The sequence below is a fragment of the Bombyx mori genome, chromosome 9 (assembly GCF_030269925.1).
Source record: "Bombyx mori chromosome 9, ASM3026992v2".
NCBI lineage: Eukaryota > Metazoa > Arthropoda > Insecta > Lepidoptera > Bombycidae > Bombyx > Bombyx mori.
This window is the reverse complement of record NC_085115.1, coordinates 3,461,016-3,477,434: the sequence shown is the minus strand read 5'-3', so window position 1 is coordinate 3,477,434 and position 16,419 is coordinate 3,461,016. Positions and strand designations below refer to the sequence as shown.

The 16,419-nt window shown below is 43.5% G+C and overlaps 1 protein-coding gene across 1 annotated transcript; it reads left to right on the top strand.

The window, feature by feature from the left end:
- Positions 1–8,568: 8,568 nt before the first annotated feature.
- On the top strand, positions 8,569–15,331 carry LOC119628921 (uncharacterized). The gene is made up of 3 exons (XM_062670273.1): positions 8,569–8,989; positions 9,136–10,934; positions 15,293–15,331. Exons 1-3 carry the CDS (start codon positions 8,569–8,571, stop codon positions 15,329–15,331), a joined length of 2,259 nt encoding a protein of 752 aa, XP_062526257.1.
- The last annotated feature ends 1,088 nt before the right edge of the window (positions 15,332–16,419 follow it).

The window sequence follows — 16,419 nt, the reverse complement described above, 5'->3', positions numbered from 1 at the left end:
GTTTGGGTGCGGGCTGTATGGGCCGGTTGCTGATATAAAGAAAACTTGCGCTTTGTGCTGCAATACGGTTTATTTGAATGTTCATCCTCCTCCTCGTGTCGTTTTCCTCATTACTGAGGGTCGAGACTCCCCCGCTGCATCAGTTTCTCCCGTACGATTTCCCTCCATCTGCTGCGATCCTTTGCTTCATGAAGGGCATTGTGGAAATTGATGCTGAGAGAAGATCGTATTTGGTCCGACCATCTCGTGGGGCTGCGTCCTCTGGGACGTTTGCCATCTACCTTTCCTGATCGTTTCTTGTTGAAAATATCAAGTGAATGTTCATACACTTGATATTTTATTAATATGATAAACACGTCCGCTCGCGGTGAAAAGTAAAAAAGGAAGAGACTGACATCAACAATGTTGCCAGTCATGTAATTTTATTTTCCGTGTTAAAATGTTGGAGTTGCCAGCACCAATGAGTTAGTTTCAAACGGTAAACCCGAAATTCTTCTCGTTTTGTAAGACTCCCCTTTGACAGCGAATAAAGTTATATAAAAATTATTCAAGTAGAGATCAATTTTGCTATTCTAACTTTTTATCAGATGTAACCATTCTCGAAGATGAAACGGTAATACATAATCTAATCTTAAAAAAGGTATACTATAGCGGAAATTATAATAATTTTCTTGCATTATTGAAGGTATGGTGTATTGTAGCCAGTACGCGTAAGTACGCCCTACATTCTGCTTTTATAATTGGTGTAAAATAATCGTGTGAGGGACTCCGATGTCATGTGTCAAGGTAGGTGGCACCATACACGTTGTGACGTCATTGGTTCCTGTAATTATTTAATATCAGATGGACTGTGTTCTTTTCTCATATTTCCTTTGTCGTATCACTCTTGTCAGAGCGGTCGTGGTCGTCATTCAGTATCATTGCTGTAGGCCTGTTTTTCCCAAAGTGGGCGCTGCAGGCCTAAAGGGGGGTGGTAAGAGACCCAGAAAAAAAATAAGGGGGCATTGTGTAGAGACTTGGGAAGCGATTTGTAACTTCATCTAGGAGGACTCTTAGACATTCTTAGGACTCTAGCTATATAGTGGTTTTTAAGTAAGGGAAAAAATGGGGGCGCTAAAAAATAATTTATTCTCAAAGTGGGCAGTAGACAAAATAAGTTTGAGAGCCCCTGCTGTAGACAGACGTTATGCGCCTCACAAGCAATCGCCACTTCTCCCGGCTCCTGGTGAGCCTGGTACACTCATGCAAACAACCGCCAACTGTCAACTTAACTTGGTCGGTCCATCGCATGGGCAACCTTCCAAGCGGTCTTATGCTTCTATTTTGTTCATCTATGCAATAAAAAAATGTACCAAGAATATAATATGTATCACTTTACGGACTTCGTATTTCGCGGGCCTACAATGAAATATGACCCAGAAAGTCGTGAAGCACACGCTCACTCGCGTCAGTTGACCCCGCGCTGTTTGTATTACATTGCCTGCAAGCAAAAATTTTTAATGAAATATAAAATTTTATAACACGGTTATTTTGGTAACAATCACTGCAATACCATCTCTATTTGGTTTTGGGATACCTTTCTAACGCTCCTATCTAGTATAGTTAGTTCATAATAATAGTTTAAATTATGTGAATATTAATTTCCTAAATATAATATTGCATTTAAGTAAGGCAATGTAGCCAAGTCGGGAAATACTTATCGTTGTTATAATACAACAGAAACTTGGACTTGATGTGGCAAGTACGTGTCAGCAATAACTTTGGAAGATTTTGATAGTAATTGGGGAACGGTAAGAAAGAAACAGAAAATGTTTATCAAAGTACCGTAACATCCCTTATTGTACTGAAGCAATTACACTTGGCAGGGTGACCGCAAGTTTGCTAAAGCTATACATCATGTCATACTGTTAGTTAGACGTTATAATTTATGTGCATTCATGGCTTGTGGTGGCCATGGACCATAGATTAAAGGTTCGCTGGAGGTTACGTAATTTATCAAGCCCGGTTTTGGCAATTGGGCTTTCTTAAGGTCTCTTTCGATGTTTCACCATTTGATGATTTGATGTTTTTTGTCCCTTCTCATGATATGGCCATACCTTCTAAGGCGATTTTCCGTCATTTTGTCCGTGATTGATGCGACTTTAAAGCTCTTTAAGTATATGTCTGGCCTGAATATTAATTAGGATGTATTAAGCGTTCCGTCCGATGGTAGATTTGACGAAGCACTGCTCTGGCTATAGCCAGTATTAGCAAACTTTTTTGGGTTAAGCCCCGTGAGCTCACCTATCATCCACAACTGGAATGGCCCCTTAGGCTGTCAGCGAATTGAAAGGAAAAAAAAGATGCTTTAAAATTGACCAGACCGATCTATCCGTAAAGTACAGATCTAGGTAGGTCGGATAAGATCTAGATAGATAAGTATTGGTGCCGCGAAGCTATCTTCCATTTGGGTTGAAAGAGTGAGCCAGTTTGGCTGCATTCACGATGTGATGTCCTATTATCGCCTGCAATACAAAAAGAAGCGAGGCTGCTTTACTGTGAGAAAAAAAAAGATCTATCTTCATTCTATTCGGTTGGATAATACTCGTAACCTCGGAATTAAATGACAATATTCATTTTTCTTTAGAGCATATTCATGATACTTGAGTATATTTAATACTAACTCTTTCTCCAGGTTATAATATGAGCAATGAATAATACTATGCAATAGATCGTAGCATAAACCGCGATTTAATTAACTCGGTGAAGATAGTTACAAAGTTTTGGCATGCCAACTTTAGCATATGAACGTTAGGCGTTTTCGATTCTGTAGATCTTGTAAATATTAGTTAAGAGGATTTTTTGGGTTGATAAACCAGGTCTCTATAAAATTCATGAAATGACTTGAGTTTGTTTCAGGGAAATTAAGTCCATAAAATTTCATATACAATTACGAAACATTTGAATCAAAATACAATAAAATTAAAATTACAATTTATAGGAAATATTAAAAAATACAATTAAATAAACATCAAATCAAATCAAATGATATTGAATTAAAATTATTAAAATTAAAATTGTCAACTACTTAATATAAAATTATATATAAAATTAATTAAAATTAAAATTAAATAAAGGAACTAATACAATAAATAGCTTAATACTAATGTTAAATGAATAACCACCACTATATCAGTCACTGTGTTAGATTAATGTGTTTATAAGTCCTTTGTTTAAAACAAGGAATAAAATAAGAAGCTATAAGTCTATAAGTTCTTTATGTCTGTCTATAAGTCCTTTATTTAAAACAAGGAATAAAACAAGGAGCGTGTATTTTATGCATAAAAGCTCAAATATATTTTTGTCGCTTTTCCGATAATGTTCTCGGAGCTTTAGTTGTCTTGGTAATCACCTCCTATATCTAACATTATGGCACAAGTATGCAATGACGATTTTGTTACTGCGAACGGATAATAGATAAGTAGGTCAAAGAGATTACCGGTCCAAGTTCCGAACTCATATCTTCTGATTGATAATATTATTAAGGTGAGATATTACGTGTTTTGTCTATTAAGCTGACCAGGATTGAAATGTAAATGTATTTTTTGGAACGAAGTTCCTTATGGGACGATGCGGAGGAGTAGCCTAACCGGAAAAAACGTCCGTAACGTAAGATTTTTATTAGTAATGCACATAGTGTACGACTTAACTTTATAATAACGTACAAAAAATAAAATTTTTATTATATATTTTTTATAAATAGTTGTGATTAAAATAAAGTTGATAACTTTGTAAAGCAGTTTTTTTTTCATTTTTATAAATAAAAAAAAAAAACATAATCAAAAATGTATACCCGAATAATTATTTTCTTTATACCTCGAATAGAACTTAAAATTTATATTTTTATAATAAGGAACTTCGTTCCTATCCGGTGTCCCACGACACCACACATCTTTTTTTTTTTTTTGCCTGCTTCTCAAGCATCTTTTTTGCAGTCTTAAACCGTTTTTAGCTACTGCGGGCTAGCTGCTACCTACTAAGGGCTCGCAGAAAGCGTGAACGATTAATTTTAAGCAATTGACGTAAGGTAATTTTTGTCACTTGAATTTTTTCAAGTTAAAATAAATTTGTCATTAACAATGATATGTAAAGAGATAAGTGTCTCGTTAAGAATGTATGACATAAAATATGTTTTAGTAGTATTTATAGTTAGGCCAAAAACAACTTTATAGTTCACGAATGATTTTTATGAGAAGGAGAGGAATTTGCCTGTATAAATTTATAATTTTATTTATCATACCCAAATGACCGATCGATTTTGCTATTTCTAAATTTCGGAGGAATTAACTCAATAAGAAATTAATAAACGTCTGACCTACATTACTTTAAAGCATTTGACGAAATGGAAATTTCTGGAAACGGATGTAAAGGGAACGTTTATTCCGGTTTGCTAAGTTACGAATTAATAAATTTAATTTGCGTTCAGGCAAGTCGGTCGGCTTTCCGTGAACCGCAGTCTAGTTAATAAGACCTCAACAATAATTACTAGAACATACATAAGACACTTTTGCTCGATTTATAACGAATCGAAGTCATGTTCTAATCTATACTTCTATACTAATGTTATAAAGAGGAAAGATTTGTTTGTTTGTTTGTATTGAATAAGCTCTGAAACTACTGAACCGATTTGAAAAATTCTTTCCCTGTTTGAAAGCTACACTATTCCTGAGTGACATACGCTATAATTTTTTTGAAAAAAATTAGGGAACCTTACTAACACTCCCATAATGTAATCCATGGTGTAAAAAATTACCTAAAATATTATTTACATCGCGTGCCCTGCGAAAACGATTGATGATAGAATAAAATAATGTACTACGATTTTGTAGAACACATTATGATGTACAAAAAGTGTCGCGATAACACATGTCTAACTATTATAGTTATGCCGCCATAAGTGTTCTTTTATTTTAAAAATTAAAGCAACGTCGTTCAATTTTTTGTTAAAGTCCCGAGCAGAGCCGGAGCGGGCCGCTAGTATTTTGGCTGGTTTCGACGCACAAATAATTCGATTACCTACTTAAATATAATTAATTTAATAATAGGTTCAATTTCAATGCTTGCAAAACGCTTACCTTAATAGTTTTGTGAAATGCATCTGTTGGCGACAGCGGCGTCGCCCCATAATTATAGAATAAGTTGAAGAATATAATAGAATATAGAATAGAATAATAGATTTATATAGATACGTACATAGACATAGAGTTATAACAAATAGATAAATAACAAATAGATAAATTATATAGAGTGCATATAGATAGATAAGGATATAGATAACGTGCTTTGAAATAAATAGTATACACTTTTGCTTTATTATTCCCGATAGTTTTAAGATTAGCATATTAACTTAAATGAACACGCGCCCGGCCCGCGTCCCGAAACGATGTAACAAACAGCATTTATCTGTGTTCAGGACCGGGTATTTTGTTTATACGGGCGCGTCATATAGATTAAGCATGGAATAAGTTATATGTATCGATAGGGATTACAACATAGAATAGTTAAGTATAAGGCATTAGTATATACATTTATTAAATAAATAGATATAACGAATAAACCGAGCCGATCATAGTGAAAATGATCTCGACGAGAGCCGTATTTTACACGAGATCTCTGTAGGGTAACATTCCGAGGTAGTTAAGCGACCCTGCGACGCTGTCAGGTACCTGCCGACCTACCGACCGACCCTCGACCGACTACCTGCCAACCGCCGGCCGCCGACCCTCCGAACGAAGATCACCAAAAAACGCACGAGTAAAGACATCTGCGCCTCGAAGACATTTATTGAAGAATTGAAGAATTGAAGACTATTGAACAGATCGTCGGTTATTGAACATAGAAGAAATTCGGTTGTATTGACAGATCGGTCGGCTCGGTTTTACGTTCAGTAGCAAAGTTTTGAGTTTTAATTTCGAGTGAGCTTGTACGATATCGTACACCTCAGGACCCTACATTGACTGCTTCAGATCGACACGAATAATCGCCACGAGACGGGCATCCGGCGTCTTATAGGATTTCAAGAAATCTTATAAGATTAATAAACCCGTCCAACCCGGGTTGACGTCACTCGCCTTATTGATACGGGTGACGTGCTGCGTACCCAACAGCTGGTCCTTCGAGCCGGATACAGCGATTATTCAACGATGCCGATCACCAGGAGCAACAAGGGATCATCGAGGGAACAGCCACTCGAACCTGCGGTTCAAGAATCCAGTCCGGAGGCAACAGAAGCGACGTCGTACGAAACATACGAGAGCTCCGCGACCGGTACGACCCAGAACACAAAACTTGAAGAGGCAACGACGCGGACACGTGGTAAAAATAGACCCGCGTCGAAGAAATCGCTACGACGTAAGGAACTGGCAGCGAGAGCGGAGCTGGCGGAAAAAGAATTGATAGAAGCACAAGCAGCCACCATAGCCGCCAGACTCCGCCTGCAATTGATTCAGGCCGAAAGCGAAGACGACGATGATTCCATTATAGAAGAGCCAAAGGACCGGGAGGACCAGGTCAGGGCCTGGGTCCAGACGTCGGCGGGCAGTATGGACAAGGAGCCCGCAGGCGAGCACATTGAGAACCACCCCGTCAGCAAGGCCAACATGGAAGATTGCGGCAACAGGGACCTGGCTAAGGCGATAGTGGAAGCGGTGAGGAGCGCAACGACCAAGGAGCTGCCACCACAACCCGACTACATGCACCAGTTGCCGACGTTCGAAGGCGACTGCAGGGAGTGGGTGGCCTTCAAGGCCGTCTACGAGGATACCGCTCCACTCTTCTCAAGCGCTCAAAACATGGCGCGGCTGAGAAGAGCGCTGAAGGGCCAAGCCAGGGAAGGAGTCCGCAGCCAGCTGTACTCCGAGAGCACACCGGAGGAAGTAATGGAATCACTGCGGCGTTGCTATGGAAGGGCGGACGCTTTAGTCTTAGCGGAGCTAGACCGCATTCGGAGACTTCCGACGATAAGCGACTCCGCCTACGACATTTGCTCACTGGCAAGCAATGTTAACAATACCGTCGCAGCGATCAGGGGGCTGCGGAAACCCCAATATTTGATGTCGCCCGAACTGCTGAAGAGCATCGTCGACAAGATGCCGACCATCCTGAGGTTCCGGTGGTACGACCACATCATCGAAAACACTGAAGGAGACCCGGACCTCAACACGATGTGCGGCTTCCTAAATAAGATGGCGGACCGGTGCGGGCCACACGCCGTGGCTGAGGTGGCAACGAAAAGACAACCATCGAGGCGACAGGCGACGCACGCCACAACCGACTTTACCGAGCGCGCAACTTCGGACAGAGCAATAATAGACAAGCCAGCGTGCCCGCAGTGCAAGGAAGGACACCCGTTGTACGACTGTCCGAGATACAAGGGAGCTGCGGTGCAGGAACGATGGAGAATGGCCAAGGAGTCGCGCCTATGTTACAAGTGCCTCAACGGTAAGCACCGGAAGCAAACATGTCAACGACCGCCATGCCGCACGTGCAAGCGCTGGCATCACCACTCGCTACACAACGAGAGGCCGGAGACAGAGCCAGCAGAGAACAGGGAAGTCGCGAACAACGTGCGACTTCCTATCAACTGCACACGGATCAGCAGGGCGTATTTGAAGATGGTGCCCGTTGAAGTGTACGGGCCGTCGGGATCGACGACGGTGCTGGCCCTGCTGGACGAAGGCTCCACGGTAACTCTCCTGGACTCGAGCGTGGCGAAGCAGATCGGCCTGAAGGGACCCAAGGAGACGCTCCGCCTCGAGACCGTGGGCGGGAAGACCCTAACAAAGAAGGACTCGATGAAGCTTAACATCCGAGTTCGAGGGCTTCACCAGCGGCAGAAGAGGACGATCGTCGGAGCGCGCACAATGGATGACATGAGCCTTGTACCCCAGCGACTGAAGAGGGAAACCATCGAAGGCTACGCGCACCTGAAGAGCCTGGCGGACCAGTTATGTCACGATGAACAATCCCCCCAACTATTGATCGGGCAGGACAACTGGGGACTCATCGCCGCCAAGAAGACGCGCAGAGGCAGGAGGAACCAGCCGGTAGCCTCATTCACCCAATTGGGATGGGTGCTACATGGTCTCGACGGCAACAACGCAAAAGAGGTCAACTTCCTCACCTGCGCCCATGTATCGATGCGCGAAGAGGCCTTGGACAGACTGGTGAAGGAGCACTTCACGATAGAGTCCCACCCAAGCGTCCGAGCACGGATATGGAGGCGAAGGCGTTTGACATCTTGTAGAAGGAGGACGACAGTGGTTGGAGACGCGATGACGGCCGCTTCGAAGCTCGGACCTACAATCCCTGTTCGAAGCGTTGTTGCGGTTCCGAAAAAGGCTTATCATGGTTGTCGCGGACATCAAGGAGAGGTTCCTGCAGATAAGGATCAGGGACGAGGACCGCGACAGCCCAAGATTCCTCTATAGAGAAGATCGACGCGAGGCCGCTCCAAAGAGTATAGAATGACGTCGGTCATATTCGGAGCGGCCTGTTCACCGAGCACGGCGTCGTTCGTTACAAATAAGAATGCCAAGGAGTACAAACATCGTGCTAATAGAAGGGAAAGCGCTCATTCAGAGCATTTGGCGGAGCGGGATCGACTGGGACGACGTCATCCTGGAAAAGGACGAGGTGGCGTGGAAACGCTATATGGAGAACCTTCGCATGTTGCAAGGCCTCCGAATAGCAAGATGCTTCTCGTACTGTAACACTGAGGGGGAGCTGCACACGTTCACCGACGCCAGCGAGAAGGCCTACGCGTGTGCAGTCTATTGGCGTCAGAGGACAGACGAGAGCACCTACCGCGTCACGCTTCTAGCAGGGAAAGCCAGGGTGACCCCACTGAGACCAGTCTCTATCCCAAGGCTGGAGCTGCAAGCTGCACTGCTGGGGACAAGGATGGCGCAGGCGATAGCGAACGAATTGGACATCGCGGCGGCAGAAGGACGTACTGGACTGACTCCAGTACAGTTCTGACATGGATAAAGACCGACCCACGCACGTTCAAACCTTTCGTTGCGCACCGACTCGCCGAGATAGAAGAGTCAACGAAGCCCCAAGAATGGCGATGGGTGCCTGGCTCGCAAAACCCAGCAGACGACGCAACTAGAGAGGCGCCGGCGGATTTCGACCACACGCATCGGTGGTTTAATGGACCCGAGTTCCTGACGTGGGATGAATCGCGCTGGCCCAAGCCGCGAACATTCAAGCAAGAACCGTCTGGAGAAGAGAAAGAGGCCTTCCTGGTCGCCACGGCGAGGACCGCTGACGCTAGACCCACGCCCGATCCGCACAGATTCTCGAGCTGGGTCAAGTTATTGAGAGCAACAGCCAGGGTCCTCCAATTTATCGAGCTGTGTCGACCCCGGAAGGAGAGCGCCTGCGTGTCCAGACAATTGGAGCAGCAAGATCCCACGTGGAGGACGACGCGAGCGAAGCAGCCCCGATCAACATGGAAGATAAGGACTCCAGAAGCACCTACAGAAGCGTGGCTGCCACTCGATCCGCCCCACTTGAAGAAGGCGGAGAAGATCCTACTGAGAAGCAGCCAAGGAGAGAGCTTCGGTGAAAAAGATCCCGAACGTCACCCCAAGTTGCGACGGCTCGACGTCGTGATGGAAGATGGCCTGGTGCGCCTTCGCGGACGTATCGACGCAGCGCAATACATAGATGCAGGCTGCAAGCGACCGATCGTGCTGGACGGAAAGCACGTGATAGCGAGATTATTGATCAAACACTATCACGAGGCGTTCCAGCACGGTAACCACGCAACGGTGATGAACGAGGTGCGGCAGCGCTACTGGATCCTAGGTCTAAGATCGATCATTCGAGCGACGGCCGTCCGATGCCAGTGGTGCAAGGTCTATCGGAGTACACCACGCCTACCGCCCACCGGAAACCTGCCGATAGAGCGGCTACGACATGGAGAGCCGCCGTTCACCTGTGCTGCCGTCGATTACTTCGGGCCGATGACGGTGACTGTAGGACGACGTCACGAGAAGAGGTGGGGCGTGCTGTTCACATGCCTCACCACGAGAGCAGTTCACATGGAGCTAGCAGCGTCACTGACGGCAGACTCAATGCTGTTAGCGCTGCGCAGGATGGCCGCCCGGCGAGGAACGCCCAAAGTCATTTACAGCGACAATGGGACTAACTTCGTCGGCGCTAACAAGGAGCTCAAGCAGGCGATCGAGAACGCGAGGGAAACAGACGTCGTGTCACGGGCCGCTCAGATGAACATAAAATGGAAGTTCATCCCGCCAGGAGCGCCGAATATGGGAGGCGCGTGGGAACGCTTGGTGCGGTCCGTGAAGACCGCGCTGGCGGTCACACTGAAGGAAAGACACCCGAGGGAAGAAGTTCTGCACACTCTTCTGTTGGAGGCAGAGCACGTCATCAACTCGCGACCGCTCGTCGCCAGGGAAGAGAGTTGGGAGTCAGAAGCACTCACGCCGAACCACTTCCTCATAGGGAGGTCTTGCGGAGCTCCAAGCATCGGCGACTACACAGACGAAGACCTGACCGGCAAAAGGACATGGAGAGTGGCGCAGCGTATGGCGGACCACTTCTGGAGTAGGTGGGTCAAGGAATACCTGCCTACGCTGCTGCCCAGGAAGATCGACGGGAGAGCAGCTGGCGAGGACTTGCAGTGTGGGGATACCGTCCTCATAGTGGACTCCACGCTGCCACGCAACACATGGCCGCGCGGGCAAGTTGTCCATACCTACCCAGGCCCCGACAACCGTGTACGAACTGTCGACGTCAGAACGAGCGGCGGCCTGCTTAAGAGACCTGCCTCCAAGATGATCCTGCTGGTGCCTGCAACGAGCGACGAGCCCACGCCCATAGAGTCGCCACGACAAGGAGTCGGTGCTACGCACGAGGGGGAGGATGTTGGCGACAGCGGCGTCGCCCCATAATTATAGAATAAGTTGAAGAATATAATAGAATATAGAATAGAATAATAGATTTATATAGATACGTACATAGACATAGAGTTATAACAAATAGATAAATAACAAATAGATAAATTATATAGAGTGCATATAGATAGATAAGGATATAGATAACGTGCTTTGAAATAAATAGTATACACTTTTGCTTTATTATTCCCGATAGTTTTAAGATTAGCATATTAACTTAAATGAACACGCGCCCGGCCCGCGTCCCGAAACGATGTAACAAACAGCATTTATCTGTGTTCAGGACCGGGTATTTTGTTTATACGGGCGCGTCATATAGATTAAGCATGGAATAAGTTATATGTATCGATAGGGATTACAACATAGAATAGTTAAGTATAAGGCATTAGTATATACATTTATTAAATAAATAGATATAACGAATAAACCGAGCCGATCATAGTGAAAATGATCTCGACGAGAGCCGTATTTTACACGAGATCTCTGTAGGGTAACATTCCGAGGTAGTTAAGCGACCCTGCGACGCTGTCAGGTACCTGCCGACCTACCGACCGACCCTCGACCGACTACCTGCCAACCGCCGGCCGCCGACCCTCCGAACGAAGATCACCAAAAAACGCACGAGTAAAGACATCTGCGCCTCGAAGACATTTATTGAAGAATTGAAGAATTGAAGACTATTGAACAGATCGTCGGTTATTGAACATAGAAGAAATTCGGTTGTATTGACAGATCGGTCGGCTCGGTTTTACGTTCAGTAGCAAAGTTTTGAGTTTTAATTTCGAGTGAGCTTGTACGATATCGTACACCTCAGGACCCTACATTGACTGCTTCAGATCGACACGAATAATCGCCACGAGACGGGCATCCGGCGTCTTATAGGATTTCAAGAAATCTTATAAGATTAATAAACCCGTCCAACCCGGGTTGACGTCACTCGCCTTATTGATACGGGTGACGTGCTGCGTACCCAACAGCATCGCTATGAGATTTAAAATAGTACTTAAAAATATGCACATATCAAAGCATGAATTCAGCCTGAAAATCTTACATGATAAAATTATTAGGCCAACTATATATAATCAGAATTGGGGATAGGAGTGTTCTTAGGCCGTTCGGGTAGGTACTATCTATCATTCTGTCCATTTCTGCTGTGAGGCGTCTTGCGTTCAAGCTTGAAGGGCCGTGCTTCATCTCCGTATCCCAAAACGGCTAGTTAACTGCTAATTGGTTCGTAGCAGATTTAATCAAAATAGTTGTACAAGACCAAAAGGGATCTTTACATGTATTACAACAAGTAGATTTATAGAACTATTCGTTAAGGGTATTTTTTATTATAAAAAAACATTCCTAAATACAACCATCCTTAGAACTAGTTTCAGGGATTTCATAGCGGATGAATCTTATTTCGCCCGCTTCTTTTAGTTTATCTTTCATTGACGGTAGGCATAAAAGTTCTGCTGTATATGGAGGTTGCTAACGGCTGCTTGTTGAAAGAGGCCTGATGGTTCAAGGGCAGTAACCTCGCGAATGCTTCTACCACCGAATCGTCATCGTAACTCGCTGACAAGATCTGACACAACTCAACGCTGAGCTGTGGGTGTTACGTAAGCGAGCTTGACGTGACGGTGAACGGTTAGTTGAAGATAGCGTAAGCATAAGGACTACTGGCATCCACAAGCATGCAATAATGTGAATCGCGTGGATCGATCAGGCGAGTGTGTAAGGTGTCAACGGTGGCTGGCTACTGCGTGTAGTTAGAATTAGCCACGAAAGGGCTTATCGTGGCGTAAGGCGGTCGAAAAAGAGCATTACTATGTTGGTTTCATTTAACTATGACTATATTTGAGATCGGCGTGAAAGTCTACACTCCTCACGTACCGCAGTACTTCGATGGCTAACTTAAAGAAATGGCGTCGGAAAGTTTGAAGAGATTCTATGTAAATAGGAACAAGCGAGAGCCTGAATACACACGCTTAATACGTGATGAGGTGAATGCAAATTTTGTAAAGAATCACCCTATTAATATTTTCCCTATTTAAATTCTTCATCCAAAAATATTGCAAGCTTCTTGTGTTCGGTACAGACTTAGCTTCGTTTGTGCTTAACTGACTTCAATTAACAACGTCACATACAATATTAATGCGCTGCTAAGCATGAGCTCGCTCCAGAGCTTGCCTTGTATTACGTTATGTGCATAATTATGAATTTGCTAATTAATTTATATAGAAAATAGCACTGATTGTTGTGCAACACATGGGATAGGAAAATCAGTAATATTTTATACAATTTGAACACGATTTTAACTTGAGAGTAGTAGAGCAAAGTATACTTTGTGAACAATTAGTTTATAGATGAATCGTGTATGGCATAAACCGACACCACAATCCCACTATTTCCCAGAATCAGCGTCTTATATTGTACTAGCCTTTACCCGCGACTCCGTCCGCGTGGAATAGTCACTTTGGCATAACGCTAAATTTTACCCCCCACTTCATTTACGTAGAGAGCGAAAATATTTTGAAACATTCTTTATTGGTGCTCCACTTGTATCGGTCTCATGATATTATATAGCCTATAGCCTTCTTCAATAAAAAAGCTATCTAGCACTGAAATTTAAATCCGACAAATAGTTCCAGAGATTAGCGCGTTCAAACAAACAAACTCTTTAGCTTTATAATATATAAAGTATTTGTATTTGAATTGCAATTTCGGTGATGTCACTACAGCCAATACGCTACTCTTCATCTAATATTACGTAGTATTGCAGTGGAAGCGGACTTCCCTAAAGTTTTCTGTTTGCTTTCACGTTTACTTTGAAGCCCGCCATGTATTTGAAACCGGTTTCCTATTTATCTTCAGTGCGATGTACATTTGTTGTTGTTTTGATTTGTATCTTAATTTATCTTATTTTAGTTTTATCTCTTATCTTAATTTAGATTTTTTAACAGCCGTTCAGTAGTGAATGAGGTAATTGTTCGGTTTTCTGAATTCGATTTTGATTTTGGATTCCGATTTGAATATATGCTTTAGAGAGAGATAATACACTTTATTGCACACCAAAACATAATTTACCTGCAAAAAACAGTCAAAAAGCAGATACAATAAGCGGTCTTATCGCTAAAAGCGATCTCTTCCACACAATAGTTTATTTACATAAATTCTGGAAAATATAGAAATATGCTTTATAGTTTGATGTGAGCTCGCATTGGTGTCACTAGAGTATACGTGCGTTTCAGTCATAATGGTATGGTAGCCGTATTTTCATAGTATTATTGAGATATTAACCTCATGTCTCAGGCTGGAGGCACCGCTCCCAAGTAAGGGTAGGTCGCTGGTTTAGGTCACTCGGCGTTGAGTAGTATCGACCCAAAGCGCCGACGGTCCTAACGACAAATACAGTCTTGAATGTGACCGAGGTATTTCAATCTTACCCTGACTTCAACGTGGACACTTCCAACCACGATGTTAATATCGACGAATGACGCTGTTTAAGGTCCGTTTACTGGTGATAGGACCTCTTGTGAGTCTGCTCGGGTAGGTACCACCACCGTGCCTATTTCTGCCGTGAAGCAGTAATGCGTTTCGGTTTTTTTTATTGCCCTTGTAGGCAGACGAGCATACGGCCCACCTGATGGTGAGTGGTTACCGTCGCCCATGGACTTCAGCAATGCCAGGGGCAGAGCCAAGCCGCTGCCTACCGAGGTTGAAGAGTGGGGCAGCCCTTCTAACTATACTTGAGACCTAAGAACTTATATCTCAAGGTGGGTGGCGCATTTACGTTGTAGATGTCTATGGGCTCCAGTAACCACTTAACACTCATCTAAGCATTAAAAAAAATAAAAAAAAAACAGTAACCAGCGTGTCGTTCGGGTAATAGATTACTTGAATGTTTCACAGCAGACGGCCAAAGGTCGGTCATTGAGCAGTACCACGGATGAGCTTAGCCGAAAATTACTCATTGTACATCATATATTTTTACTTTTTCACACGATTACACCATGTTTTACCGGTAAAATTGTAAAACGCCTAAAATGATCATTAATCGCTTCAGTGTTGATTTTAAATTGCGGTAATCGTAATAATGTTTTTTTCGACCTTGAATTTTAATAAAAAAACCTGACCACCGATTAATGATTCATTCTTCGTTCGAGCTATCGGAAATTAAAAAAAACCCGATTTTTTATTTCAAATATTGCCGTTTCGGAGATTTTTTTTTAAAGTTTCAAAACTTCAAAATACATTACATACCAATAACAATTTGTAGTAATTATGTCTTAACTGTAAGCAACATTATGAATCACTAATACGTTTAATAACGTTTCCAGGTAACTAATTGGGCGGATATGAGTTTGTTGAGAGTATAATGTGGGTTACAATCTAATCCTGTGTACGCTGAAGAGAGATCCGACGATACGTGTAGCGCGTTTTACGTGTTGGCTTGGGCCATGAAAAAACCGATTTATCTTGAACTTTATAAAATTGCTGTATATACCTAATGCAGTGTATGTTTTTTTATTGCTCTTGCAGGCATACGAGCATTACGGTCCACTTGATGGTGAGTGGTTACTGTCGCCCATGGACTTCAGCAATGTTAAGGGCAGAGCTAAGCCGCTGCCTACCGTTAAGTACTCCCCACAAGCCTCGTTTGAAAAAGGTCATATCATAGTGCTCGGGAAACACCGTTCATTCCAAAGCCGGATGGTACGTGGCAGAAAAGGTCCATGGAAACGCACTGTCCATGAACGTAGGACAGGTTTCACGTGCAGGCTATTGAAATGATTACAGCTTCAACGGCTTAGTATAGTCCGTTAAAACTGTATATAACTATTGGACATCGGCTTTCCGCAGGCATATCACGAGGCCAATCTTGGAATTCTCGTCTCTGTCCGCTATCCTGCACATGTCTCATGTATCGTAAAGGCGTAACTAAACGGTAGACCAGTGACGGAAAGCGGCATTACTGGTACAAAGGGCTACGCCCTGTCGTCACTAGCCCGCATGCCCAGTGTAGTGACTTTGGGCATATTCTCCTTGTTCCCGGTGGTCCTGCTGTCCCTGTCCAATATGGTGGACTGGGCAACAGCAAGGCAGATAGTGTGAAAATGTTTAAAGTTCGGTTTATTTTTTAATTTTCATCAAAGTCATGTCAATGTTATCTGCTTTACAGGCTTTAGCGATTTTTATTATATTATCATATCATAAAAGTTTAGGTAAGTAATTTTTTTATGGCTTATATAGTGGCACGAGTTTTCGGGCCCCCTGGTGGAAAAGCATTACTGCTTCACGGCTGAAATAGGTACGGTGGTTGTATCTACGCGTACGGACTCGGAAGAAATCATTGGGAAGATCTTCGCGGATATGTATGTAACCTCTATACGATTAATCCTTAAAGAGATTAATATGTTATTTATATCATTCTTCTATAGATGACATAAATAGAATTTCGATTATT